This window comes from Eretmochelys imbricata, chromosome 7 (genome assembly GCF_965152235.1).
Source record: "Eretmochelys imbricata isolate rEreImb1 chromosome 7, rEreImb1.hap1, whole genome shotgun sequence".
NCBI lineage: Eukaryota > Metazoa > Chordata > Testudines > Cheloniidae > Eretmochelys > Eretmochelys imbricata.
Window position 1 is genome coordinate 18,898,091 of NC_135578.1, and position 26,603 is coordinate 18,924,693.

The following is a 26,603-nucleotide window of genomic DNA, read 5'->3' on the forward strand; positions in this document are numbered from 1 at the left end:
TAGGCAACAGGTTTAATACAAACATGAGGAAATACTTTTTCACACAATGCTCCATCTGTGGAACTCATTGTCATGGGATGTTGTGGTGGCTAAAAGAATAACAGGGTTCCAAACAAGGTTCTATGAACTAGAAAAGTTCATAGAGGACTGGTCCATCAGGGGCTATTATCCAAGATGGGCAGGGATGCAATCTCATGCTCGGGGTGTCTCTAAACCTCTGACTGCGAGAAGCCAGGAGACCTTTTCTCACAAGTGTTTTGTCAGAAGCTGGAGTTAAATAGGGCTAAAACCTAAAAAGTTTAAACAGACTGATTAAAAAACTTCTCTCAGGTACTTAGGTTTTGCTTGTAATAATCACCCCATTAATTAATTCACCAGCAAAAAATATGTAAGATGGGTAATGGTTTTAATATAAAACAAAAACAAACTTTCACAAATAAAGGTCACAAAACTCATTTTAATGTGTCCTTTTCACATTCTGCCACAGGAGGGGGAAGGTGGGAGATTGAGAGGTTTCCACCTCACTACCAGTTTTTTCCCCTCCCCTTCTTCCTCAGGAAAAAAGTGTAAAAAAATAATTTAATTTTTAATTTCATTTATTTGTGTTCAAACATTTTGATTTTCATGTGCTGGATTTTTTATTTTGTTGTGAAGTCTTCCATAGATAAACTTTATCAAATGACACTTGTCTTAGGAAAAAATACATTTGACAAAACCTCATTTTTTGATCATCTCTAACTGGAACCACCTATACATAATTGTGTATTTTTAAAGATGATGTGATAAGAAGCTGTTAATATATAGCAGGTGTGGCCAAACCACACCTCATGAGCCACATGCAGCTCTTTCATAGTTAAAGTGTGGCTTGCTAAGGGCCCTCCTGCCCCATGCCCTCAATTCTCCATCTACCAGACTGGCAGGGGAGCTTGGGGCTTCTGGCCTGCAACAGAATGGTGGGGCTAAGGGCTTCTGTCTTGCAGATATGGGGGGGGGGGGGGGGTGTCTCAGGGTTTTAGCCCTACTGGGAGAAGTCCTACACCCCAGTAGGCACTGCCCTGCAGGGCAGGTTGTACATGTCTTGCAGCTTTTGAACTTGTGAAGGTTAGCACATGTGGCTTGAGGGTCAGTAAATTTGGTCACCCCTGGCATATAGTCCCAGATTTTCAAAGGCATTTAGGAATAGGAGTTAAGTGCCTAAATGCCTTTGAAGATCTGGTCCATAAATTCTAATTCAAGCGAAGTACTTAAAGGTGCTTAATTTTATCTACAATTCATAAGTTTTTAACCACAGTCTTAAACACTTTGAGTTGGGGACATAATGCCTGTACTTGCAATTCAAGATCTAGTGACCTTTAAAACTATAAACAGTCTGGACCCTAGCAGCTCCCTCAGAAAGCACCTTGCCTGTTAAGTCCCCTAATGGTAAGATTAACCAAGGCAAACTTGTTTTCATTTCTAAACCTGGTGCTGGAAAATCAGAGGTGCCCTGTGGGGTCTTTCATTCTGTACTTGTACCTGTGGGATCTTAGGAACTTCTTCTGCCAAACTCTCTGCTTTGGATAATTCAGGACTATGAAGGTTTTGTGTGGCAGCCACAGCACAAATAATAGTTTGAGACTTTGCAATTGGTAGCTTTATAGTCCAGTACATTTTCACTTCTAATTGGGTAAGGAGCCATGGTCCATGGCAAGGGTCCTGAATAACTTACTAATTAGGTGAGGGGCTTGGGTAGAGAGGTTAAAATGCTTTTGTAATAAGCAGGTGAGAATCCTAGCGGGGAAAGATTGATGGTAGAGGATCTGAAGCCATGGAGTGATGGCTATGGGATAAAAAGGTTTGCTTCCTAAGAAACAAATCCATTTGAACACCTGAGGAGTGAAGCACAGACCCTGAGTGCATGTGTTTTTGCAGAGAAACAGACAACATAAAAAAGAAGGTATTTTAAAATCATGCACAGGAAAAATATCACTCCCATCAGCTTTGGGTATAAGTCAGTGTTAGTTTAAAAATGGAAATACTCCTTTGCTATACTGTTTCTAAAAAGGCTTTATCTCTAATGTTCCAGCAAATATTGATCTTAGATAACTCGGCTTCTTCTCTTTGTATATGCCAACAGTGCAGCTAAACATAAAAAGGAATGTTACACACCCCAGCGCAGCTATGTAAGTGTGCAGTGTCTCTCTCTGCCATGTCTTTTCAGTGCAATTGGGAAGTAGTAAAGAAAGCAGGGCCGCTATAATCAGAAATACAGCTCAAAGACCTAGCGCAGCACCTCTTGGTGATGGAGAAAGGGTATGAAAACTGCTCTCAACTTTTTCATGTGAAAATATCCATAATGAAACTTGTGTGATGATAAAATATACTTCACTCCAGCAAAGGGTTAGGGTTTTAACCAAAGCCAGGTGAGCAAGCTTTAGTTGTTGAGTTTTCTTCTTAGTGCTTTCTCCCCTGATGACCCACATTACATCAAGTGAAGACCAGAGAAGATAATACTAGTAGGGCGAGATACCCAATGCTGATAGCTGCACTAGAGCATGCCAAGAGAACAAGTTTTATTCCAGTTCCTTGCTCAAGGCTTTATCAGAACTGCCACAGTCCCCCAGTTATTAAGGGCAGTACAGCATATGCCCTTGGGCACATCAGGAAGGGTCTCCAGCAGCCACCTGATGTTACTGCTGGTCACAAATCTGAGGGGGTTTTTTTGCAAAAGAAAGGAACAGTAGTGGGGAATGGCTAACTGGACACTGGATAGACACTCATGGTAAAACCACTGCAAACAAAAGGCTGGGTGGCCTAGTCAAAAAGAGTACTGCAACTGAGGAGAGCTGGGTTCTAGTCCTGGTTCTGCCACTGGCCTGCTGGGTGACCTGGGGCAGGTCACTTCCCCAACTTGTGCCTCTGTTTCCCTATTTGTGAAATGGGGATAATAATACTGACTTCCTTTGTAAAGAGCTTTGAGATTTGCTGATTATGAGAGCTACATATTTCTCAGGAGTTAGCACAGAACACCAGGGTTGTAACCAATAGGACTTTATTCCATTTTTATTGAAACCAAAAAACACCTGAGGTACAGTACACAAGTGTCTAAAAAAGAAATAGTTTAAAATTAATAGCTTTGAAGATTTGGGAAATTTTTAAATAAGAACTTTCAACCAAATGTAAAGGCAAATTGTAAAGCAATAATACCTTTGTACACTTCGCTGCTCCTTTCCATATGAAGGTAGTCTCTGTGTGGTCCTTCGTCTTACCCCCAAGTTGTTTTCACTAGGTATCAGGATCGGATTCTTTTTTGGTGAAGGACTCTGGCAAGTCTTTAGGGTACTTGAGTGGGGAGAGCACAGCTCAAGCTGAAAGCTCTCCGAGCCCTCCTCTGAAGAAGGGGATGTTGAGCCTTGGTCAGAGCCTTTCCACCAGGAGAGCCACAGCTCAAGTTTCAGTACTTATCTGTGATGTCCTCAGTTGAGTTAACCAAAGTCCTCCAGCAAAAAGAACAAGTCAGACCCTGATCATGTAGAGGAAGGGAGGTTCTGATTACACATCAGAAAGGAACTGCATAGGGCACAATATTTCGCTCTACAGTTCATCTTCAATTTCAGAAAACTGACATTAAGGCTGATGATCAATACTGCGTTTGTAGCTTTTACCATTAACGGTTACAGGATGTTCATCAGATTTTCATATATCTAGAAGGGTCATATAAATCATGTTAAGTGATTAATCTCCTTGCATTGCAACTAGTGTGCTATTAAATCCATCTGTCATTGTTCGTTCTGCTGACCCTCTGTAATAGCAGACACTGCTCCTTGGCCCTTATTGACATCGCTGATGCACACCCACAGTCCGTCTACTGATTCCTTCCATAAAGTGACCTGAAAACAGATCAGGAAGGAGAAGTATTAGCCTTAGTAAAATACCAGTACTCTTCCCCTCCCTTCTTTTGGAGTTCACTGTACACCACATGGTTTTTCCCCACCATTGTTCGTTTCATACACTTTTTAAAAACACCTCTGCATATTGCTGAGTCCAGTCATCTCTTCATATGATCACGCCTAATGATAAAAGGTTCTTCATAATGCTCTCAACCCAGACAATGACTGACATCCTAATTCATAAGTTCTGACAGTTATAACTGCACAAGGAAGGGATGATATGTTAATATCCTACATAAGACACTAACTGATTCCACTGCCATCAAACAATACTGGACCGCAATTCTAATTTCCATACCCCAGAAAGCACTGCAGTTTGTCAGTCCTAAGTAGTTGAACAGGAGTTTGGCCTTTCTGATGAAGAGAACAGGAAAGGTAATGTACAAGAAATAGGTAGCACTAGAATACTTAGGATAAGGAGGTTTGAAGATAGGAAGACAGACTTAAAATACCTCACTTAGATTCACGTGTGACTGGTAATGTGAAAAAGGAAACCTAATACAAGAGACTGAATTCCCAGATCAAGGTAGTCCTCTCTGTGTGATGCTATTGCTGACCATCTCAGTTAAGTCAGGGTAGCTGGTTAACTGACCAGCAGAATCTGGACAGTGCAATTCTCCAGAATAAATTCTAACTAACTACACCCCTACTTAAAGTGAATGTACACTGGAAGGATTGTATTTTTCAAAATACTCCAAAAAAATTTAGCTCTTTAGTGTTTTAAAAATCAGGTGTTTAACTCTCTCACTGAAAGAAACAGAATCTTATTTTCAAATTGCCTTTAAAGTATTTTGTTAAGAGAACTGGCTTGTACATCCACTAGAGACAAGAATGAAGAAAGCCCTTCATGCTGGACTGGAGCCTACACCAGAAGTCATGTTCTTGATATGGCTCAACTGAGAATTTGGAAAAGCACCTAACAGTTCAGAGCTTAAGTTAGCATTGTGCTCCATCAGTTAGCTCTACTGAGAAGAGCCACAGGCAAAGTTCAAGCCACAGCACTCACTTTGTTGTCTCCTCCTGACACAGCAAGAATGTTTGCAGTAATAGACCAGCTAACGTGCCAGACTACATCATTGAACTTGTGCAGCAATTTTGGTGACCATGAATTTCCAGAGGCATCATCACAAGTCCAGATGAACACTCTGCCATCCTGAGAAAAAGCAAAACAAGTCTGTAGAACCAATGGTGGCATATTGCAATACTGAAACAAGATTATCTGGGCTTTATAGCTGCACTCTGCTCACTTCAAAAAGCAGCAACAACATAATCTGTAAGTCATTTTATGTGCAATTGTTTAAAAACACCATGACGACAACAGTGCTGGACAGGTTTGGTTTTTCTAAGAGGTCTAAATGAAAAATGCAGAAACATTAAAGTGCCGTTCGGGTCAAAAAAGTAGCTATATAGATATTGACATATCCCTCCTCAAGAGATCTGCTCTCTGAGCATTCTGGGTCACATCAGCTGAATTTTCTGCCATTAATATGTTCTCGTTACTTTTTATTCTGCCAGTCTTACAAAGCCAACACTGCCACACAAGAGCGAGCTAGTTCTTCTCTGGCACATACAGCAGTGGAACTGTTCAATAAATACCAACTGGAGAATCTTTATTACTGCTGAGGCTATAGGAACCTGAAAGGAGGACTGGACCCTCAAATCTCAGGTTGTTTGCAGGGCTAGCAATTAGGGAAAAAATATTTTTATTTGTGAAATGGGCAAGTTAGATCCCAAGTCATTAAGAGCTTTTCAGCTTAGAACCACACTTCATAATGGGACTCCTGTACCCACTTTTCCTTTCTCTATCAAATGGCTGTCTTTGCTGCACTGATCTACTCCTTCACTCTCGTCAAATATTACGTCTGTTAAGCATCTGAGCTCAAACTCTGTAGAAATTTCTTAAGGGAAGTAGTGGAAGCCTAGGACAGCTAAGTACAGATGGGGCACAACATCCTAGAACAATGGATTGGCATGATGACTGGTTAGAGCTGAAAAAGCTGCATTATCTCTCCTACTTGATTACCTTTCATACAGCACAGCAATCTTGAAGTGGGGGGCAGTGTCAGAGCCAGCATGTTTCTCACGGATGAGTGTCTTACCTGTGAACAGCTGGCAATGGTACTTGTTGGCAAACCTATGGAGGGAGCCCAGGCTACATCTCGGACCCAGTCACTGTGAGCCTCCAGCTTCTGTTCTTCCTTCCACTGGCCATCTTCCTCTCTGAAGAGATTGTAAGACATATTCATGCAAAGAAAGGAGCAGCAGCAACAACCCCTCCCATTTTGGAATGTATTCAATACTCCTGAGAGGGTGTCGGATTTATCCATAATGCTGGCAGCAGACATCCCCTTCTTCTCCTCCTCAGTATAACACAGACCTGACTTGAAGGGACAGTTGCTCTAGTGACGAGAATTCAGTTTCCATGGTCTGTACACCTCTTGGCTCAAGAGAGTTGGAATTATATTCCAACAACTTCAGGCACAGCCAGTTCAAAGTATATTTGCTTCTCAAAATATAAAGTGAAGCAGGATTGTGTTGAGTTTTAACCACCATAATAAATGCAATAGGATGCAAAAGTCATGGAACTGTTAAGAGAAAACCTTTTAAAGCATGGAAGGCAACATGGAATTATTTAAAACGTTATATGAGATACCAACGATGGCATATAAAGGTTATTTGGGAGATCAGCAAAGAAACTGTTCCCTTTTACAGGAAGAGGAAAGAAACAAAGTCTCTAATTCAGACAGCGGGGATGCTTACTTCCAAATCTTGATGAGGTTGTCACAGCCACCCGATGCAAATCTTTTGATGTAATTTGGTTTTTGGCCAGATGGCTGGTCTATAAGGCTTCCTGGTACAACTGCAGGGGCCCAGCTAACAGCATTACAGCCGATCTGTGCAAGAACAGAATTTCACTGTTAGATTTCTTACTCTTTAAAGATGCTGGGGTTACAAGAGATACTATCTCTACCTTCCATACTGCTCCAGGGCAGCAAGCATCCAGGGATGACTCCTGAACCTAAGTTTCCTACACAATGCTGTATTGAGATCTGATGAGCAAGCAGACCAGATATGGTCTAGTCTCAAACACAACACAACAGCACAACAGTTACTGAGAAGGCCAGGAGGGCAGAGAGGGGGAGGGGAAAAAAAGTTTAGTGGACAAAAACTACACCTTTCACATGCAAGTGGCTACATAAATCAACTTCTGTTTTTACTAAGACAAGGTAAAGCTGCACAGTGCTGCAGCTTTGAATGATTATTGTTAAAGGCAGCATTTGAGGTCACAGGGCAGACCTGGCACTGCAGTCATCTCTCATTTCCATTCTATTTTACTGTCCACAATGTACAACAGCTTCCCACTTATATTTTACTTTTAACAAAAACTCTGTCATGTTTCATCTTGGGAAACCTCCTCTCCAAGTGTGTGTCACTTCACTGTTCTCTGTCTTGACTTAGACTGTAAGCCCTTTGAGGCAGCAACGTACATGTTCACGGAGCTATAGAAATACACTTACAGTATGCGCATTGCTGATCTTTTTGATTTCCCACTGCCCATCGCCTGTGTAGCTCAACAATGAAATGGCCCCATCAGAGCTCCCGCAGGCGAGGATCAAGCCATAGTCATGTGGTGCCCAGCAGACGGAATTCACTGTCAGAAACATATTGAAGATTGGATTACTCCCTGGTGACTGACTGGTATGACACTTTGGAAGCCACAAGTAAGGCACTAAGATGAAGTAAGTTACCTTTTTAATCAGCTTAAGGGTCCTTATTGAAGATAATAAAATACCTGCAGCATTTTTAAGAATAGTTTGAAATCCTGAGTTTCTTCTGTGACAGCTGAGACCCCCAGAACAGAGCCAGGAACTGAGTTATAGGCATCAACATCAGATTCAGAGGAAAAACGAACAGCTATTTTGCTTTAAACCATATTCATTTGTGCCAGGTGAGTACTTAATGGGAGCACAGCATACTACTGTGCATAATTATGGTCTTCAGGTTCCAAAACCCTGTTCCTTCCTACCAGGAATGGGAGTGATGCAGAGACTGTGTTCAGTGTTGGCAGAGAAGAGTACTTGAGAGATTCTGGCCAGTACACAAATAGTGTGACCCCTTGCCACAAACTTCTTGTGATGATCCCTAGGGGGAGGTGATGGATGTGTGCACAGAGACTTCTTCAGCCAAAAATGCCCCCAACACCACAAAATGCACTTATTTGTAGTTTTTGTAAGTCTACAGTCATATTCTGTTAAAGAATTGGAATCTTAAACCTTCAGTCAGGCTCAGCCCTAGAAGCAAGTATCTCGTGCTATCCAACAGCAGCTCAGTTGGCCCAATAAAGAGAGACGTACACACCAAAGACCTGATACAGCAGTCCTTACTCAAGCTAAGCTGACAACACATGAAGCAGCAGGATGGGGCGCCTACATCTTTTCCACTCTTCCTCAGGAGGCTGAGCACAGCAACCCAGGGTCCTGTGGGGTTTTTTGTTTTTTTTTTTAAAAGGGAGACCGATGATCCAGAAAGGCCTGCCACTCTCACAGAACAGCCTCTTTATAAAAAAAAATAACAGCACTGTAAACCAACCCCACCTACTCTGAAAGCATTCCCGCTATAGTGACCATATACCATTCTGTTTGTAGCGTGCTGTATTATACCCATCTAGCATGATATGCCTGTAAGCTTGTTCAGTTAGGTATCCATTGTTGTGACACATTTCATAGCATACAATGCCCTTCATATGATGTTCATGTTATATATAATGAACTATCAAGCCCGAGATTGGCCACATAGGGAAGGAAGCACTATATTGTAGAACTCTTCTCCATGCCAGTTTAAGATGGTATTTTATGAAATGGTCCTTTCCCCCCCTTATTTAATAAAAATGACATTAAAATTTTAAACCCCAGTCACCTTCCAACACCCAAGACTGTCAAACACACACATTGTTATATGACAGATGAGCAAAAAGATTAAGATACAACTAGATCTCCTCTGCCCATTTACACGGTTAGAACACTCCACGTACCCGAGGAGTCATGCCCAGTGTACTCATATGTCTTTTCCCAAGTGCCATTTTCTTCCTTCCAGACAATAACTTTCCTGTCGTAGGAACACGAGGCCAGAATATTTCCATACATGGGATGAGCCCAGGCAACTTGCCACACAGGACCTTCATGGCTATAAGAAACAACAGTAGTTGGGAAAGATAAGGAAAGCATGGCATTTGAAGAGGAGAAACCTCTTTCAATCTTGCCTGTTTCACAGCAGGCAAATTGCAAAGCAATTTTTCCCCCCTCACAAATAATGACCACCAGACACTTTTGTAGTGTCAAGATGAAAGTGGGAGAGCAATGAAGGGTGCAACTTGGATGCAATGGTTAAGATAAAATCCCAAATATTCATTCACACACTAGCTACTAAGAGTGCATATTTATTTCTAGAATACCAGAGATGTCAAGATTGAAAAGCATCAAGTTATTTTTAATTTGCTTGCTTTCTCCACTCACAGTAATACAAGGAAAGTTTAAAGACAGCCAGCCAGAGTAACTACTTCCCAGGAGGAATCTATAGTGCACACTGCATAGTGCAGGTGTGAATTATTATGCACATCATTTAAAAAAAAACACACACCTGTAGAATAAATATAAAATTAGAAAATTAAAAAGTTAGCTTAAGTCTGGTTAAAGAAATGTGTTGTAAAGAAAGGCCTAACTAGCAAGTAAAAGAAAGAGCATGAAAGAAATTAATTATAAGGCCAGAAGCAATGAAGTACAGAGGATGTCTGATGCAATAAGACGAACAGAACCTGTCCTAAAAGCCAACGCAGATCTTCTCACCCCACATGCCAATGTTAGTTCAAAAATTAGGGCCTGTGTGACCCCAGGTGCAAAGGAGAAAAACAAAACAAAAACCTGTTTGTCAGCGGTAGAGAGGAAAGGCTGTAAATCTTCTCTGGATTAAGACTAGAAAATAAGGGTGAACTGTCTCAAATTGTTTTTTTTAGCTGAAGTCAGTACTTGGCAGTGACACCTCTTGTTTGTTAAAGGGTATAAAAAGTAAACTCAAAGCGTTCCATTACTAATACCTGCCTGACCATGCTGGAGCCAACCAATATGGGTCTAAGTCCCACTGGGTTTAGCCCATTTGTAAGAATTTTGATCAAATGCTTATAAATGTTTTGTTACTGTTTGGATGTGGTAAGCTGCTTATTATTTACACTTTTTAGGCATGTTTGGAGCAACTGTATAAATAACATTTGGTCTTTTGATTTAATAAAGGAATTTATGGTTCATTAGTGTTGTGATAATATCCTGCATAAATAATAATAATGATTCCCATATCATCCCACCAGACATTGTCATGCCAATAATCCATTGATTAGTTACATGAGATTATTTTTCATTTAATGTACTCACCCTCTCAGGTCAGCTATGAGGATCTGCCCTCCATTCCTTACATCAAAGATTTTTACAGATCTGTCAGAGGAGCAGGTTGCTAATCGAGTACCATAATAATCCATCTGAGCATCATGCTGGAAGGTAACAGAGACTTCCATTAACATCTGCATACTCTTGCTGCATTAATAAATACTATGGATTTTATGCTTTAAAAGTAGCTGTAACAATTGTGAACTGTTTACCAAGTCAGAGCAGTAGGATAAAAAGGTTAGCTAGCTTATAAATGATCTTATTCATATAAATAATTTCATTTCCCAGAGATATTTTCTTATTTTCTCAAAAGAGTTAGCTATTAAAATACAGATATTAAAAGTATTTTACACTTCTCTATGACTTGGGTATATCATTCCACTATAGTAAAAAGTAGTAGTGTCTAGTAGTTATAGCAAGAGACAGGAAGCTGGTACTCTGGGGTTCATTCTCTGCCACTGACTCTCTAGCCCTGCGCAAGTTGCTTAATTTTATTTATTTCAGCTTTCCTCTTTGTAAAATAAAAGAATACTGACCTACCTCACCTGTGTATCCAGAGGCTTCATTAATCAATGTTTGTAAGTCATTTTGAGATCCTTCCATATAAAGCACCAAAGAAGTGCAGAGTTATCAAGAAAAGGCCCTTTGTATTTTCAGTGGAAGACTCACATTCTGAAGTGCCATTATACTCCCTATCTAAGTAGGCATGCACACATTAATCCTCCTCAATTTCATTCTTCCAAGTTCTCTAAGCAACAGCCTACGTTCTTAGGGTTGGGGTTTTTTTTTTGTTTCACAGCAGCAGGTCCCAGACATTACAATGAGAGCTCTTAATTGTTTCTCCTTCCTCAACCAGCTCAACTTCCCTAGCCATCACCAAATGAAATAGGCTTAACAGCTTTCAAGGCTTTTGCTTTCTTCCATCCAAAGCTGTAACACATCCCCTTACCTCTACTACACGCTCACTCAAGCTGTCACTAGGAGGTGCCTTAAGGATAACCTCATTGAAGTCATTGGGATTGCACAGGTAACTGGGAGCAGAATTTTCCCCACTACTACACTTAAAAAAAAACAAAATTAAAACAGTTTTGCTCTACTGAAGAAAAAAACCCTCAGTTTTTATTTTAAAAACTAAAATACTTACAATCATGTCCTCATGAGAGGTGTCCACAGTGTTAATTACTGACACCTGGGTGGGGAAAAATAATTTATATTTAGTGCAGATGCCAACCTGGAGACAGAAACTTCCTAGTTTAACCAGAGGCAAATTTATATTAAAATACCTAGGTAAGATGTAATCACCTATGCTTCACTAAGGATATAACCCATTTCCATTCAATAAGAACTTCATTTCAGGTCAATCTTAGTTTATCTTTGCAAATGTTGTTAAGGTGGAAAAAGTACAAATAGGCATGCTTTGTTCTGGGTTTTGGTAAGTGAATTTGGCACTGACTTGGCCCTCCACAGAGAATGAAGTCCTCTCTTTTATTTAAGAAAAAGAGTGAAAGCCCAGGCCCTGGCAATGCAATCCTCCACACAGTACCCTATCAATATTTTTAGCCTCTGTCCTGGAAGAATCACATCTAGAGAAGGAAGGACAGCTTGATCTCCCTGACTAGTCTTTGCTGAGGCTGTCAACAAATGTGTGTCAGTGCAAAGAGATTGGAAACTGGACTGAAACCTAACTCATTTCACAGGACCCACCTGAACAGGCATCAGCTCCTAGTTATTTCAGCTCCTTAGCCAGACTAGACTTGATGAAGCAATGCAGAAGTAAAGGATTGTACCCATCAATCCCTTGAACTGTTCAGTCCCCCTAGTAAACTTTTTGGGGATGAAGGACAAGAGAATACCCTCACCAGACATTCAGAATGCATAACTTCCCCACATTCTGACTTCATTCACCTGGCACTGCTCACTTCAGAATACCAACGAATCCTGTTTGGTTGGCAGGGACAGCCTTTTTGCATCTATTCTGCATCTTGCTAACAGTCCCTTTGTAAGAAGGCAACAAGACCACTAGGCAGCAGCTAAAATAAGGGGCCGGAGCTCCAGAGTTTTTACTCCAATTCAGACAAACAGGCTACAAAGAAGTCACTTCACCTCTCTGTGCCTCACCTGTAAAGTACAGTTCTCCAGTCTGTGAAACAGGGTTAATGATACCAAACACCCCCAGGGTGTAAAGCGCTATACAAGGACGTGTCTACACTTACAGTGCTGAACCAGTGCAGCTGCTGCATTTCAGTGAAGACATGACTATGCCAACAGGAGAGCTGCTACTGTTGGCATAGTTAATCCACCTAAGCGAAAGGCAGGAGCTATGTCAATGGGAGAAGCCCTCCTGCCGGCATAGCAGGGTCTACAATGGGGGTTAGGTCAGTATAACTACGTCACTCAGAGGTGTGGATTTTCCACGCCCTTGAGCGACATGGTTATAGCAACATAAGCTGGTAATGCCGATCAAGTCTTAGGTACATAGCAGGCATGTATCACATGTCAAAGCCCAATGGGGCTGTTAAAGCTTATGTATCTTCCAAGGAGGCACTGTAGCTTGTGGAACAGCCACGAGCAGCAGCCGCTGGGGCTACACTGCTGCTGCCTCTTCAAACAAAAGATTTATCTTCTCTATCCTACACTCTACTCCCGCGACGTTTCTGATTTGCTACCCATCACACAACAGGGTAAAGGGGGCAGGGGAACTACTGAACCGGAGCTGCTGGGGCATGGAGACATCACCCGGCCAGGGCCCTGCAGGTGGGAGCTCTCGAGCCTACGGCTGACGAGGAAGCGAGGGGCGCGTCCTCACTTCGGGCCAGTGTGAAAGCGGGGAAGACACCCCCCGCCAGTGGCCGCGGGGGAGGCGAGAAGGGCCCGTCCCGCGGGAAGCGCGGGGCAGGCAGGGGCCCCGGGATGGACCTGATCGGCCCGCGCAGATACAGGGAGGTCGAGGCCCTGGGGCACTGTCTCCCTCCCGGTGGAAATCAGCCGCTCGCGGGAACCTTACCATGACGGCGGCGGCGCTAACGCTGCTCTGGCTGCGGGCTAGGCCGGGCCGGGTTCCTGCGGCTGTAGCCGGCGGTTCTCAGACGTGGCAGCTCCCGGTCCGGCGATGAAGCCACCCCGGTCGGGAACATGAGCCCCACGCTCTTCTTCCCGTCACGCCAAGGTTCCGCCTGCCGCTCAGGCCCAGCTCGCCCACACGTCCTGCTCCGTGCGGTCACTCACCGCTGCGGGATGGGCTTCCTTACCCACTGCCAGCTCTCAGGCCCTGCTGCGCTCAAAACCTGTCCTGCCGCCTTGCCCTCGCAGCTCAGTGCGGCCTGCGGGCAGGCCTAGCTCCTCCAGCGCCCGTTGCTCTCTAGCCTGTGGGGAGCATACCACTCTCCAGTATTAAGTTAATGACACCAAGGGAGGGGGCAAAAAGAAAAGGAGGACTTGTGGCACCTTAGAGACGAGTCAATTTATTTGAGCATAAGCTTTCGTGAGCTACAGCTCACTTCATCCAGGGGGAATCTCATTCATTCCGAAAACAGCCCACGCAGTGACCCCAAACTTCCCAGGGGGCCAAATAGCAACTCCTGCTAGATTTTCCATTTCGCCTTTAAAACGGACTAGCCACCTCAGGCAGCTGCCCTTTTACCCAGATTAAAGGGCTTGCCTACTACATTACCCAGACACAGAAGTCAAAAACCAGACAGGTGGCAGCCCTACCCCAGGGAGTTGTTCCTGATTAACTCCAGCTGTGGACACTGAGTCTGGAATAAAAATGCCTGGTTCCTGTTTAGCTGAACCATAGAACAGTTAATCAGGAACAATTTAACACACTGGCAAGCCCTAAACTGCTTGTTTTGCTGTCCTATTCCCATTAACTCAATGTCTTGGAGAGAGCAGCACCAGTGGGTTAGAGCTGGTATGAACTAACAGGTGAGTTACAGTGCACAGGGCTCAGCCATACTGCTCGAGATAAGCCAGAATCTCAACTGAAACAGCCTCAAACTTATTGGAAGTTCACATCTGGCTAAAAACATAGGGATTTGGGACCCATCTTTATAATCAGCTGAACCAAAACCCCAGCTCCAAATATTTCTAATCTTTGGCCAGCATCCACTAGCCTCTCTAATAGGGTTACCAACTTTCTACTCCCACAAAACCAAACACCCTTGACCCGCCCCTCCTCAGAGGCCCTACCCATGCCCTGCCCCTTCTCTGAGGCCCCACTCGCTCCATCACCTCCTCTCTCTGTCACTCGCTCTCCCCACCCTCACTCACTTGCTCATTTTCACCTGGCTGGCTCAGGGGGCTGGAGTGTGAGAGGGAGTGAGGGTCTGGCTGGGAGTGAGGGCTCTGGAGTGGAGCCAGGGATGATGAGTTTGGGGTGTAAGAGGGGGCTGAGAGGTGGACCGAGGGGTTTGGAGTATGGGAGGGGGCTCCGGGCTCAGGCAGGGGATTGGGAGGAGGTATGGGCTCTGGATGTGAGTTCTGGGGTGGGGCCAGAAATGAGGGGTTCAGGGTGCAGGAGGGGGCTCTGGGAAGGGGCAGAGGATTGGGGTGGGGGGGGGTGAGGACACCAGCTGGGGGTGTGGGCTTTGGGGTGGGGCTGGGATGAGGGGTTTGAGGTGCAGGAGGGTGCTCTGGGCTAGAACTGAGGGGTTTGGCGGGCGGGGGCGGGATCAGAGCTGGGGTTTGGAGGGGGCTCCAGCTGGGGGTATGGGCTCTGGGGTGGGCATGAGGGGTTTGGGATGCAGGAGGGTGCTCTGTGCTGGGACTGAGGGGTTTGGAGGGCAGAAGGGGGATCAGGGCTGGGGCAGAGGTTGGGGCCCAGGAAGGGGTCAGGGGTGCAGGCTCCAGGAGGCCCATACCTCAAGCAGCTCCCAGAAGCAGCCGTCCTGGTTCCTACATGGAGGCGCTGCCCTGTCTGCAGGTGCTGCCCACACAGCTCCCATTGGCTGCGGTTTCTGGCCAATGGGAGCTGCGAGGGCAGTGGCAGTGTGCAGTGCTCCCTGGCTGCCCCTACACGTAGGAGTCAGAGGGGGGACATGCCGGCTGCTTCCCAGGAGCTGCATAGTGTGAAGGCTAGTAGGAAGCCTGCTAGCCCTACTGTGCGGAGCTGCCAACCAGACAGTCATCGGCCTGGTCAGCAGTGCTGACCGGAGCCATCAGGATCCCTTTTGAACTGGGTGTTTTGGTCGAAAATCAGACACCTGGTCAGTGGTCACCCTATTCTCTACTACTGGTTGAGAGTCATGAATATAACTAGACCCTTAACTCCCAATTTTTTAAATAACTGTTGAAAGTTTCTTCCAGTTGTTAGGACACCATAGTTAGCATCTGAAAGGTTAGCTTCTCAAAATTGCTATCTGTAAGGCTCCAATTGCTTCTCAAAATTGCTACCTGTAAGGCCCCAGTTCTGCAATGAGCTTCCATGCAGCCGCTCAGAGCTTACAGGAGGAAAAGTCTCCTGGATTCTAAATAAACTTGAAATCTGCTGGTCCTTAAAACAGAGTTTTACCCTTTTGCGTCTCAAACCAATCAATAATTGGGATTTCTGTGACTATTGTGTGCAGAATAATTGCAAATGTGAAACCCTAGATGGTCACAGATTGTCATGCTATAATAACTAAATTTTTAATCCTGATCCTTACTCTCAAAGGGCTCAGAGCACTGCAATAACAAGAAGGGGGTCAATAATTTATAATAAAATCACTTCCCTCCTATAATAAAATATAACGTTACTGGGCATCTGTAGCCAGACAGCCAGCCCCCCTCCCCCCCCCTCAGACCAGCATTGCTGGAAACACAGGAGGAAGCCGGAACAGGGCACTTAACATATATTCCAGCACAGCCTTTGAAGCTGTGAAAGCACAGGTGTGCTGCTACAGTGTGCCTCTGGGAGCAGATACAACGATTAAGCTCACAGCAGGCAGAGGCCTTGTGACAGACATGGCTTTTAGCCCCTACTAACTAGCGTGATGCGCACACACCAACATCCTAGTTGGGAAAATATTTACCCTGATAAAAGAAATGTCCAGTAGTCGACACTTATTGTTTCTCTCCCTTGCAAGTGTAAACTACTCTTGCGAAAGCTGGCGTCACCCAGACAGACCAGCCTCAATTTGGCATAAGAAAGGAGAAAGAGAATAAAGGAGTACAGAGGTATAAGTAGGGGACCTACAGCACCATGATTTTTGAGTGCTTTTCACTATCTATCTGCTGGTCAGATAAGTGACAGCCTCCCAAGGCTTCTGCAGCTAAGAGGGTCCCTACGCCTTGTCCCTTATTCGTCTTTCCGCGGAATTGAGTGGCCGATCCTGGCTTGGCACCGCTGGAATCGAGAGATGCAAGGAGGGTAAGAAGCACCCACACCTGATCTCCTATCTTTAGTGTACACATATTTTGAAATAGAGCTCTATACTTTGTTTTCTTTCTTTGGGATTGTGGCTTCAGTTTTGTAACTTGTTTGTGTGTGTAACATCTCTACATTTAAATAAGTAGGCACTAGCAATTTTGTAACCACATGATTAGAATCTAGCTTAATAAATTTTGGTAACCATTTGTGCATAAGCCTGACTTGTTTTCTCTGGTTTACTGTAAAGCAGCCAACACAATTAAAGAACCTCAGCCGTTTTGGCTCTAAAGCCTGGCCATTAGGTGAGAGTACTAAGAGCCTAGCGTTGAGTTGTGCCGCCTCCACGGGGCAAACTCTTGGGGCACCTGTCAGTCAATCCTGGCTGCCCGCTGCGAAGGAGCTCTGAGCTCTAGCAGTTAAAGTCACGGGTGGTTAGGACCTTGGGGCATCCGTCAGCCTAGCCCGGGCTGCCCGCCGCGAAGGGACAGTGCGTCCTAGCGGTTAAAGTCACGGATGGTATAAACGGGCATAGCTGGCACCTCACCAAACATCCTTGGCCGTCGGCTAACAGCATCTAACACCAAAAATATATATATGGAAGAAGAAATAAATGTGGGGGCAAATAACAGTCATAACAGAAATCCTTTTGTAGGGGAGGGGGAATGTTTTGTGTTATCAGTTAAAAGGAGGGAAGGTCTCTGACGGATGTGAAGGGGTAAGATGCAACTACTTAGCAACTTAAGATACAACAGTGGGACCTTAAGATGATGTTTGCAGAATAGTCCTTGCCCCTAGGAGACAGTGCAGTCTAGTGGGGAGGCCAATGGACTGGGAGTTAGGCACTTCTAATCCTGGTATTCGCACTGGTCAACTTGGGGAATTTGGGTAAGTCATTTAATGTTTCTCTGTCTCAATTTCTCCATGTGTAAAGTGTTGAGAATTATACTTATTTTCCTTTGTAAAGTGCTTTTGGATCTTCAGATGAAAAATGCTATCTAAGAGCTTATATTGTACCCCACGAGCTGTAAAAGTCAAAAAGACCCATTTACATTAATCTGCAGCCCTGCAGGGAAAGTGTAACATGACTGTAGATTGCTGAAAGCAGTGCTCCTTTATTCTGGACAACTTATTAGTGAAGAAGATGATCTATTAGGAGGTAATTAGAGGAACTGAGCAGTGCATCAAGGCCACCTCAGTGTGCTTTGTAAAGGCAATCTTCTCATCATGTACTCCCATCCCCAGAGCTAAAATCACTGTCTGTGCAGTGCTCTGAGACCAGCAAAACAACAGATTGGAAAAGTGAACCTGAGTGTGTTGTGTTTTTGTGTGTTTGTACAATGCCTAGCACAGGGGTGAGGCCCTGGTCCATAACTGGAATCCCTAGGCATTATCACAATACAAATAAACAATAAATATGTAGCATGTAGACTTAGAAAAGGCACAGATAACTTTGTCTAAGCTACTAACAACACCTGAGATTATAAGTGAAAAATTTTAAACTAACTTTTTTTCCCCATTAATTTTATTTACTTTTTGCATTTCACTCAGTTTGGACAATGAAAACTACTTGCTGGTTTCTCTTTCTGGTTCTCATGCAATAACACAGTGTTTGGGTTTGTCCAAGGTTTAAATCCAAACTACAAGCTTTTAACATTTTCGTGAAATGAAGACAAATGTTTTTATTGAAATTTTTGTTTGTAAAGAAAACCTACATTTGGGCCTAAAATGACCTGACACGAGGCTTTAACAGTTATAGCATTAGCATTTATAAAGCTCCAAAGCTTGTCTGAGGTTGTTAATGCTGTTTTTAAATTATTTATTTGTTGCTAAGCCTGAAAGAAGGAAGGATGGTTTTGTGGATAAGGCCTGGGATCTTATGGGTTTAATTCCCATGTTTGCCATAGACTTCCCTTGTGACTTTGGCTAAGTAATTTTGTGCCTCAATTCCACATCTGTAAAATGGAAATAATAATATTTCTTTGCATCCTTGACTGTGTTGTCTTTATAGAATGTGAGCTCTTTGGGTCCAGAACTGTCTTAGTGTAAGTAAAGTAAGTAGCATCCTGGGACCTCTAAGTGATTCTAGAATATAATAAGAAGCAATCTCCTTATGAAAACGTAAATAGATTATAGTATTTTGCTAGTGTGACAGCCACCAGCTTGGCCAACCACTAGGTACCTCCAGAGCTAAATGCAAAAGCTGCCACAGCTTGAGCTAAAGAGTCAGGTTCTGTGGGTTGTAACAGACTCATATCCTCTGCGAATTGGGCACCAAGAGGGCTGTGTAATGCACATGGACCAGTAGGTTACAAAGGCCTGGTCTACACTACGAGTTTATGTCGGATTTAGCAGCATTAAATCCGAATTAACCCTGCACCCGTCCACACAACGAAGCCATTTTTTTGACATAAAGGGCTCTTAAAACCAATTTCTGTACTCCTCCCCAACGAGGGGATTAGCGCTGAAATCAACATCGCCGTTTTGAATTAGGGTTAGTGTGGACACAATTCGAAGGTATTGGCCTCTGGGAGCTATCCCACAGTGCACTGTTGTGGCTGCTCTGGACAGCACTCTGAACTCAGATGTACTGGCCAGGTGTACAGGAAAAGCCCTGGGACTTTTTGAATCTCATTTCCTGTTTGGCCAGGTGAGCTCATCAGCACAGGTGACCATGCAGTCCCAGAATCGAAAAAGAGCTCCAGCATGGACCGAACGGGAGGTACTGGATCTGATCGCTGTATGGGGAGAGGAATCCATGCTATCAGAACTACGTTCCAAAAGACGAAATGCCAAAACATTTCAAAAAATCTCAGAGGCCATGAGGGACAGAGGCTATATCAGGGACGCAACACACTGCCGCGTGAAACTTAAGGAGCTCAGACAAGCGTACCAGAAAACCAAAGAATCAAACAGACGCTCTGGGACAGAGCCCCAGACGTGCCGCTTCTATGCTGAACTGCATCCAATTCTAGGGGGGCCTGTCACCACTACCCCACCCCTGTCCGTGGACTCTGAGGATGGCATACTCTCCGCCATGGCTGAGGATTTTGCAGATGGGGAAGATGAGGAGGAGGACGAGCTTGGGGAGAGCACACAGCACACCATTTTCGCCAACAGCCAGGATCTTTTTATCACCCTGACTGAAATACCCTCCCAACCCAATGAAGCCGGAGAAGGGACCTCTGCTGAGTGTACCTTTTTAAATATAATACATGTCATAAAAGCAAGCGTTTTTTAATGATTAAGTAGCCCTGAGGACTTGGGATGTATTTGTGGCCAGTACTGCTACTGGAAAAGTCTGTTAACATGTCTGGGGATGGAGTGGAAATCTTCCAGGGACATCTCCATGAAGCTCTCCTGGAGGTACTCTAAAGCCTTTGCAGAAGGTTTATGGGGAGAGCAGCCTTATTCCATCCTCCATGGTAGGACACTTTACCATGCCATGCTAGTAGCAAGTAATCTGGTATCATTGCATGACAAAGCCTGGCAGCGTATGGTCCCGGTCTTTGCTGGCATTCAGGCAACATCCGTTCTTTATCTCTCTGTGTTATCCTCAGGAGAGTGATATCATTCATGGTAACCTGGTTGAAATAGGGGAATTTGATTAAGGGGACATTCAGAGGTGGCCGTTCCTACTGGGCTGCTTGCCTGTGGCTGAAAATAAATCCTCCCCGCAGTTAGCCACGCGGTGGTAGGGGGGGCCATTGGTGCTGAGCTGTTCGCGTTTGGCTAGCAGGGATCTTCCCCGATACCAGCCAGGCGGTGGGGGAGGGGAAAAGCAATCATCCCAGAGAATTGGATGGGGGGAAGGGGTTAGTTTGGTTTCTGCTGCTGCACGTTAACAGGAAAACTGCAGCAGTAAATGGCCAACTCAACGGGATTTGCTTGGTATGGGAAAGGAGGGGCTGCTGTTATGAAGGTTACAGAAGCCGAAAGACTATGGCTTACCATGGCCACCTGCAAGCCGAATTCTGTTGCCTGCGTGTGTGATCTCTAACACCAAAGCCGCAGGCACTCAATATAAGATGCAAAATGCGACCTTGTACCAAAATCACATGTGCTATGTAAGGTGAATAGTGTTGTTCACTGTGAAAGAGTATAGCCATTGTTCTGTAAAATGTATCTTTCTAAATACTTCACTCCCTTTTTTAACTCCAGCAGCTGCAAATGTTTCAAGCCTCCCTCCTCCATCCCAGAGGCTATCTCAGATAAGGCGGCGAAAAAAACACACCTGCAATGACATGTTCTCTGAGCTCATGCGGTCGTCCGGCACTGACAGAGCTGTGTGGAGGGACACAATAGCAGAGTACAGGACTGTGGCCGATGAACGTGAGGAGAGGTGGTGGTAGGAAGATTAGAGGAGGCATGAGGAAACGCTGGGGATACTGCGGGATCAAACGGACATGCTCTGGCGTCTGGTGGAGGTTCAGGAATGGCAGCATGACCACAGACTGCCGCTGCAGCCCCTGCTTAACCGCCCTCCCTCCTCCCCAAGTTCCATAGCCTCCTCACCCAGATGCCCAAGAACGCGGGGTGGGAGGCTCTGGGCACCCAACCACCCCACCCCAGTGGACAGCCCAAGCAACAGAAGGCTGGCATTCAACAAGTTTTAAAGTGGCCTTTTCCTTCCCTCCTATCCTCCTCCCACACCCCACCCAGGCTACCTTGTGAGTTATCTCCCTATTTTTATAATCAATTAATAAAGAATACATGTTTTTTAAATGATAGTGACTTTATTTCCTTTGCAAGCAAGCTGTGATCGAAGGCAGGAGGGCGGGTGGCTTACAGGGAATTAGAGTCAACCAAGGGGGCGGGTTTTCATCAAGGAGAAACAAACAGAAGTGTCACACAGTACCCTGGCCAGTCATGAAACTGGTTTTCAAAGCTTCTCTGATGCGCACTGCTTCCTGCTGTATTCTTCTAACCGCCCTGGTGTCTGGCTGCGCGTATTCAGCTGCCAGGCGATTTGCATCAACCTCCCACCCTGCCATAAACGTCTGCCCCTTACTCTCACAGAGATTGTGGAGCACACAACAAGCAGCAATTACAATTGGAATATTGCTTGTGCTGAGACCTAACCGAGTCAGTAAACTGCGCCAGCGCACTTTCAAATGTCCAAAAGCACATTCTACCACCATTCTGCACTTGCTCAGCCTATAGTTGAACAGCTCCTGACTACTGTCCAGGGTGCCTGTGTATGGCTTCATGAGCCAGGGCATTAAGGGTAGGCTGGGTCCCCAAGGATAACTATAGGCATTTCAACATCCCCAACAGTTATTTTCTGGTCTGGGAAGTAAATCCCTTCCTGCAGCCGTTTAAACAGACCAGAGTTCCTGAAGACGTTAGCGTCATGAACCTTTCCCGGCCATCCCATGTTGATGTTGGTGAAATGTTCCTTGTGATCCACCAGTGCTTGAAGCACCATTTAAAAGTACTCCTTGTGGTTTATGTACTGGCTGCCCTGGTGGTCCGGTCCCAAGATAGGGATATGCGTTCCGTCTATAGCCCCACCACAGTTATGGAATCCCATTGCAGCAAAGCCATCTAGTATGACCTGCACATTTCCCAGAGTCACTAACTTTGATAGCAGCAGCTCAGTGATTGCGTTGGCTACTTGCATCACAGCAACCCCCACAGTAGATTTGCCCACTCCAAATTGATTCCTGACTGACCGGTAGCTGTCTGGCGTTGCAAGTTTCCACAGGGCTATTGCCACTCGCTTGTGAACTGTGCGGGCTGCTCTCATCTTGGTATTCTTGTGCTTCAGGGAAAGCAAGTCACAAAGTTCCATGAAACTGCCCTTATGCATGCGAAAGTTTCGGAGCCACTGGGAATCATCCCAGACCTGCAACACTATGTGGTCCCATCACTCTGTGCTTGTTTCCTGGGCCCGGAATCGGCATTCCACGGCATGAGCCTGCCCCATTAACACCATTATCTCCAAATTGCGGGGGAACGCGGTTTTAGAGAAAAGTGTGTCCATGTCCTCATCACCGTGCTGCTGTCGCCTCCTCGCCTGGTTTTTCAGGTGCTGGTTCTGCATACGCTGCACGATAATGCGCAAGGAGTTTACAATGATCATAACTGCTGTGGTGAGCTGAATGGGCTCCATGCTTGCTGTGCAATGGTGTCTGCTCCTGCTCGGGCAATCCAGGGAAAAGGGTGCAAAACAATTGTTTGCCGTTGGTCTGGCGGAGGGAGGGGCAACTGACAACATGGCTTACAGGGTTGTCTTACAGGGAATTAAAATCAACAAAGGGGGTGGCTTGGCGAGAAACAGAATGGCCCCCTCAAGGATAGAACTCAAAACTGGGTTTAGCAGGCTGTTGATTTCACGGAGGGAGGGAGGAGAAAATGAATACAAAACAAATCTGGTCTATTTCTAGTTTTGAGCTACTTCATCTATCTTTATACATCTTGCTGGCAGCAGTCTATGCAGTACGACCGCTAGCCATCATCATCTCCTGGGTGCTCGGCAGAAGACGATGCAGTATGACTGCTGGCCGTCGTCTTCTGCTGGCTGCAGATTAAAAGACAGTGCACTGCCGGTAGGACTGAGTTGCCATGAGACGAAACTTAAAAGGGAAATGACCTGGCTGAGTCACTCCCATGTTTGCCTAGGTGCCCATGATCTCATCGAGGTTGGGTAAAAGAGCACCCTGGACTACGTTGACGACGGCTACCAGTCATACTGCACTGTCTGCTGCCAAAAGGCAATAAACTGTTGCTGTGTAGCAATGCAGTACCATGTCTGCCAGCACCCAGGAGACATACGGTGACGGTTAGCTGAGTGGGTTCCTTGCTGTGGTATGGTGTCTGCACAGGTAACTCAAGAAAAAAGGCGCAAAACAATTGTCTGCCCTTGCTTTCGTGGAGGGAGGGAGGGGGGCCTGACAATATGTACCCAGAACTACCCACGACAATGTTTTAGCCCCATCAGGCACTGGGATTTCTACCTAGAATTCAAATGGGCGGCGGAGACTGCGGGAACTGTGGGATAGCCACCCACAGTGCAATGCTCCAGAAGTCGATGGTTGCCTCGGTACTGTGGACACACTCCGCCGACTACATGCACTTACAGCATTTGTGTGGGGACACACACAATCGACTGTATAAAAACGCTTTCTACAAAACCGACTTCTATAAATTCGACCTAATTTCGTAGTGTAGACAAGGCCAAAGGGACATATTAAACCATCAGGTACATTTTTCAGTTTTTCTTGCCTTTTCTTTGCTGTAAACCAAGGTGTTGGGGTAGACAGTATCGTTCTGTTTTCTGAATCATTCCTGTTCATTTAGTGATAATAGCACATAAAACAGCATGTACAGTGTCACAGTTCAGCACAGTCAAGCAAGCATAATTTCACCAAGCTCAAGATTATGGATGCCATGAATGAAACGGGTGCCAGCAAGAGAATGTTAATCATAAAGGAGAATGCTTCTGTTCACCTGTCAGTAGTCCGGCAATCGGTAGTGTTGGGAGAGGGAAAAAGTGATGAGTTTAATCTGGGGGGGGGGGGGGGGGTAAAAGCAGCTGGGGCTGCTGCCCCGTGTCCCTATCCCGCTCCTTGCTGTAACTTGAGAGGCTACGAATAACTGCCGGCAGGTGGCGCCCGTAGCTCAGCAGCCTGGACTCCGGGCTATTTATATCCCATGATTACAGTGCAGGGGCTCAGCTTTTCCAGCGACTTCGAAGGGGGTGGGGGGTAGAGAGGAAAACACCACCCCAGCCTCACTGTGTCCCTTCTGTCGCCATATTCTCCATGCAGATCTCCAGCAAGCAAGCACCCCGGCTCAGGGCAGCACGAAACTTCAACATCCCCTAAAAAATCCAGGCTTTAGTAAGGGGAGCACCTTCTAGGAGCTGCAGGGCAAGATGACTAACGTGTCCTATCATATCTCTAACCTCCTGGAGAAGATGACATCCACTGACAAAGATTTTAGGTAGGATCCCAACTGCTGTTTGAGATTAGTTTGGGGGAGATCTCGTTAATCGCAACTCACTAGTTAGGGGTAGCAAGGTGTGTATCTGCAAACCCATACAAGGGAGAGATCTTGTTGACTGCAGCTAGTTCAACCCTCCTAGAGTAGAGAGGGGTTGTTTTATTAATTGCAGCTAGTACAAAACCCGAAAAAAGAGGAGGTGTCAATTGCAAAATTCCTTAAGGGTCAGCTGCAATCAGTGCAATCTCCCCGCCCCCCAAAGGGTGAGGAATCTGCTGTATGTTCTGGGATTGATTAGTAAACACATGAATGCCCAAACGAAGGGTTCCGTGGTTGGTGGTGGGGAAACAAGCTAAGTTTTTTTTAATTTATCTTACAAGTGGTTAGAGATTTTGCTCTTATTTTAGAGAACTCTCTCCCTCTCAACCTCCACCCCCCCCATGCCCGAATTGGGGCCTGAGGGGCACTGGACAGCAGCAGCTAGGGGAGAAAAAATCCTAATCAGCTGCTATTATCTGGGAAAATATCTGCTGTGTGTTCTGTGCTGTTCAAGAAAAATAAAAAGGCATATGAGGCCTTCTTTTAAAAGTAGTTGGATGGTGGTGGTCCCTCATCACTGGTTTATTTGTATGTGTTTGGAGGGGGGTGAACAAACCCACTTGGAGTTCAAATAAAGTAATAGTGTAGGACAGTGAATCATCAGTCATAAGCCACAAAAGTGAAGGGGAAAGTTGGTATGGAGTAACACATGTAGCTTTTATTGGCCTGAATAAATGATTAAGTAAAAGGGTTAGATATCCCAACCTGTTAAAGAGGAACTAAGGGTTACTATTATCAGGTAGTTAGGGGCCCAAAATACAGATTATTTTTTTTATGTTAAAAACAGAATTTATTATTTTTTAAAATATGCATCTACAACTTAAACATTGCAGCATTGTGCTAGAGAACCCTAAGTGAAGCTGACTAGAAGGAAACACGCAATTGTCTCTTTTAATTGTCCAAAAAGAGAGAAATACCTAAACTGAACAAATAGTTTAATAATGAGATAAGCAAATTAAAACAACTTCTATTTTAATAACCTCAGGGCCAAAACTATGCTGTAAGTGACTTCTGTTGGCATCAGTGGGATTTGTTCTAGAGTATCAAAGAGCAGATCTTAAAATAGAATTTGATCCTAAAATATTATTAGTAGCTTGTTCAGATTTTTAAAATGATTTTATTTTAATTAAAGGTCCTTTTAAATTAAGTAGTAATTGTCCTGTGTGTGTATCCTCTTACCATCCATTCATGCAGTTGGATTTTGAAATACTTCTTTAAGGAGTACTTTAATTTTATTGGTCATGGTTTTGTCATGTTTTATGTGCAGCATTTTGCCTTTGAAAAGTGTTTTATGGAACTGCAGTAAAGTGTAGCACATGTACCCAAGGATATGGATACAGTATTACAGGTATTCGCTGTGCTCAAATCCTTTATTTTTAAACTATATTGGCATGTTGAGGAAATATTTCGTTTCCACTAAAATACTTCTCTAAATGGACCAAGATGCTCAGCTGCTTTTATTCTTTTGGGTATATATGTTTCTGGAAAGGCAAATAAACCTTGTTAGACTTTGGAGTCAGTGGTATTCAAGGTGCTCTATAAATAAAATGTAATAGGTGTGTTTAAAAAATGTGCTGATTCACTATGAAAGATTTTTACTCTATTGCAATTCTGCCAACTGTACCCCTGCCCCCAGCCAGAATGGGTAATGTTTATGCCAGATAGGAAGGTTTGAGGTACTTTATAAGAGAGAGTTTTTTTTATTTTTATTTATAGTAGTATAACTTCTAGAAGACATGTCTACGTTTTTTGATGATAAAATGGATTTTTTTTTTTCCCCAATGAAGCTGATGATAGATCAGCTTCATTAGCTCTTATTCAGGATCTTTACATGTGTTGTCATGCTTTGTG

General features: G+C 44.6%; 4 protein-coding genes across 8 annotated transcripts in view; 2 read left to right on the forward strand and 2 right to left on the reverse strand.

Moving 5' to 3' along the window:
- GHRL (ghrelin and obestatin prepropeptide) overlaps nt 1-3,324 on the reverse strand; it is a 9,735-nt gene extending 6,411 nt beyond the window's left edge. For all 4 annotated transcript variants that reach the window (XM_077821109.1, XM_077821108.1, XM_077821107.1 and 1 more), the window contains exon 1: nt 3,187-3,324. The gene's annotated coding sequence lies outside the window, so the exon portion shown is untranslated. The remainder of the gene's footprint in view (nt 1-3,186) is intronic.
- Nucleotides 3,015-13,492, reverse strand: SEC13 (SEC13 homolog, nuclear pore and COPII component). Its single transcript, XM_077821104.1, has 9 exons — nt 13,368-13,492; nt 11,508-11,552; nt 10,352-10,467; nt 8,962-9,113; nt 7,448-7,581; nt 6,690-6,823; nt 6,029-6,149; nt 4,936-5,082; nt 3,015-3,869 (listed from the first exon to the last, which is right to left on the reverse strand). Exons 1-9 carry the CDS (start codon nt 13,368-13,370, stop codon nt 3,759-3,761), a joined length of 963 nt encoding a protein of 320 aa, XP_077677230.1. The 5' UTR covers nt 13,371-13,492; the 3' UTR covers nt 3,015-3,758.
- A 5,888-nt stretch (nt 13,493-19,380) lies between these two features.
- LOC144267263 (uncharacterized) lies at nt 19,381-21,351 on the forward strand. The gene is given in 2 exon segments (XM_077821057.1): nt 19,381-19,900; nt 20,868-21,351. Coding segments are annotated over 2 exon segments (975 nt in total). The 3' UTR covers nt 21,323-21,351.
- Nucleotides 21,352-24,424: 3,073 nt separating this feature from the next.
- LOC144267255 (cullin-associated NEDD8-dissociated protein 1-like) overlaps nt 24,425-26,603 on the forward strand; it is a 39,662-nt gene continuing 37,483 nt past the window's right edge. Inside the window, exon 1 of one of the 2 annotated variants that reach the window (XM_077821039.1) lies at nt 24,425-24,653. In XM_077821039.1, the coding sequence (XP_077677165.1) occupies nt 24,586-24,653 (68 nt within the window). In that variant the 5' untranslated portion in view covers nt 24,425-24,585. The remainder of the gene's footprint in view (nt 24,654-26,603) is intronic. The other variant, XM_077821038.1, reaches the window with a different exon arrangement.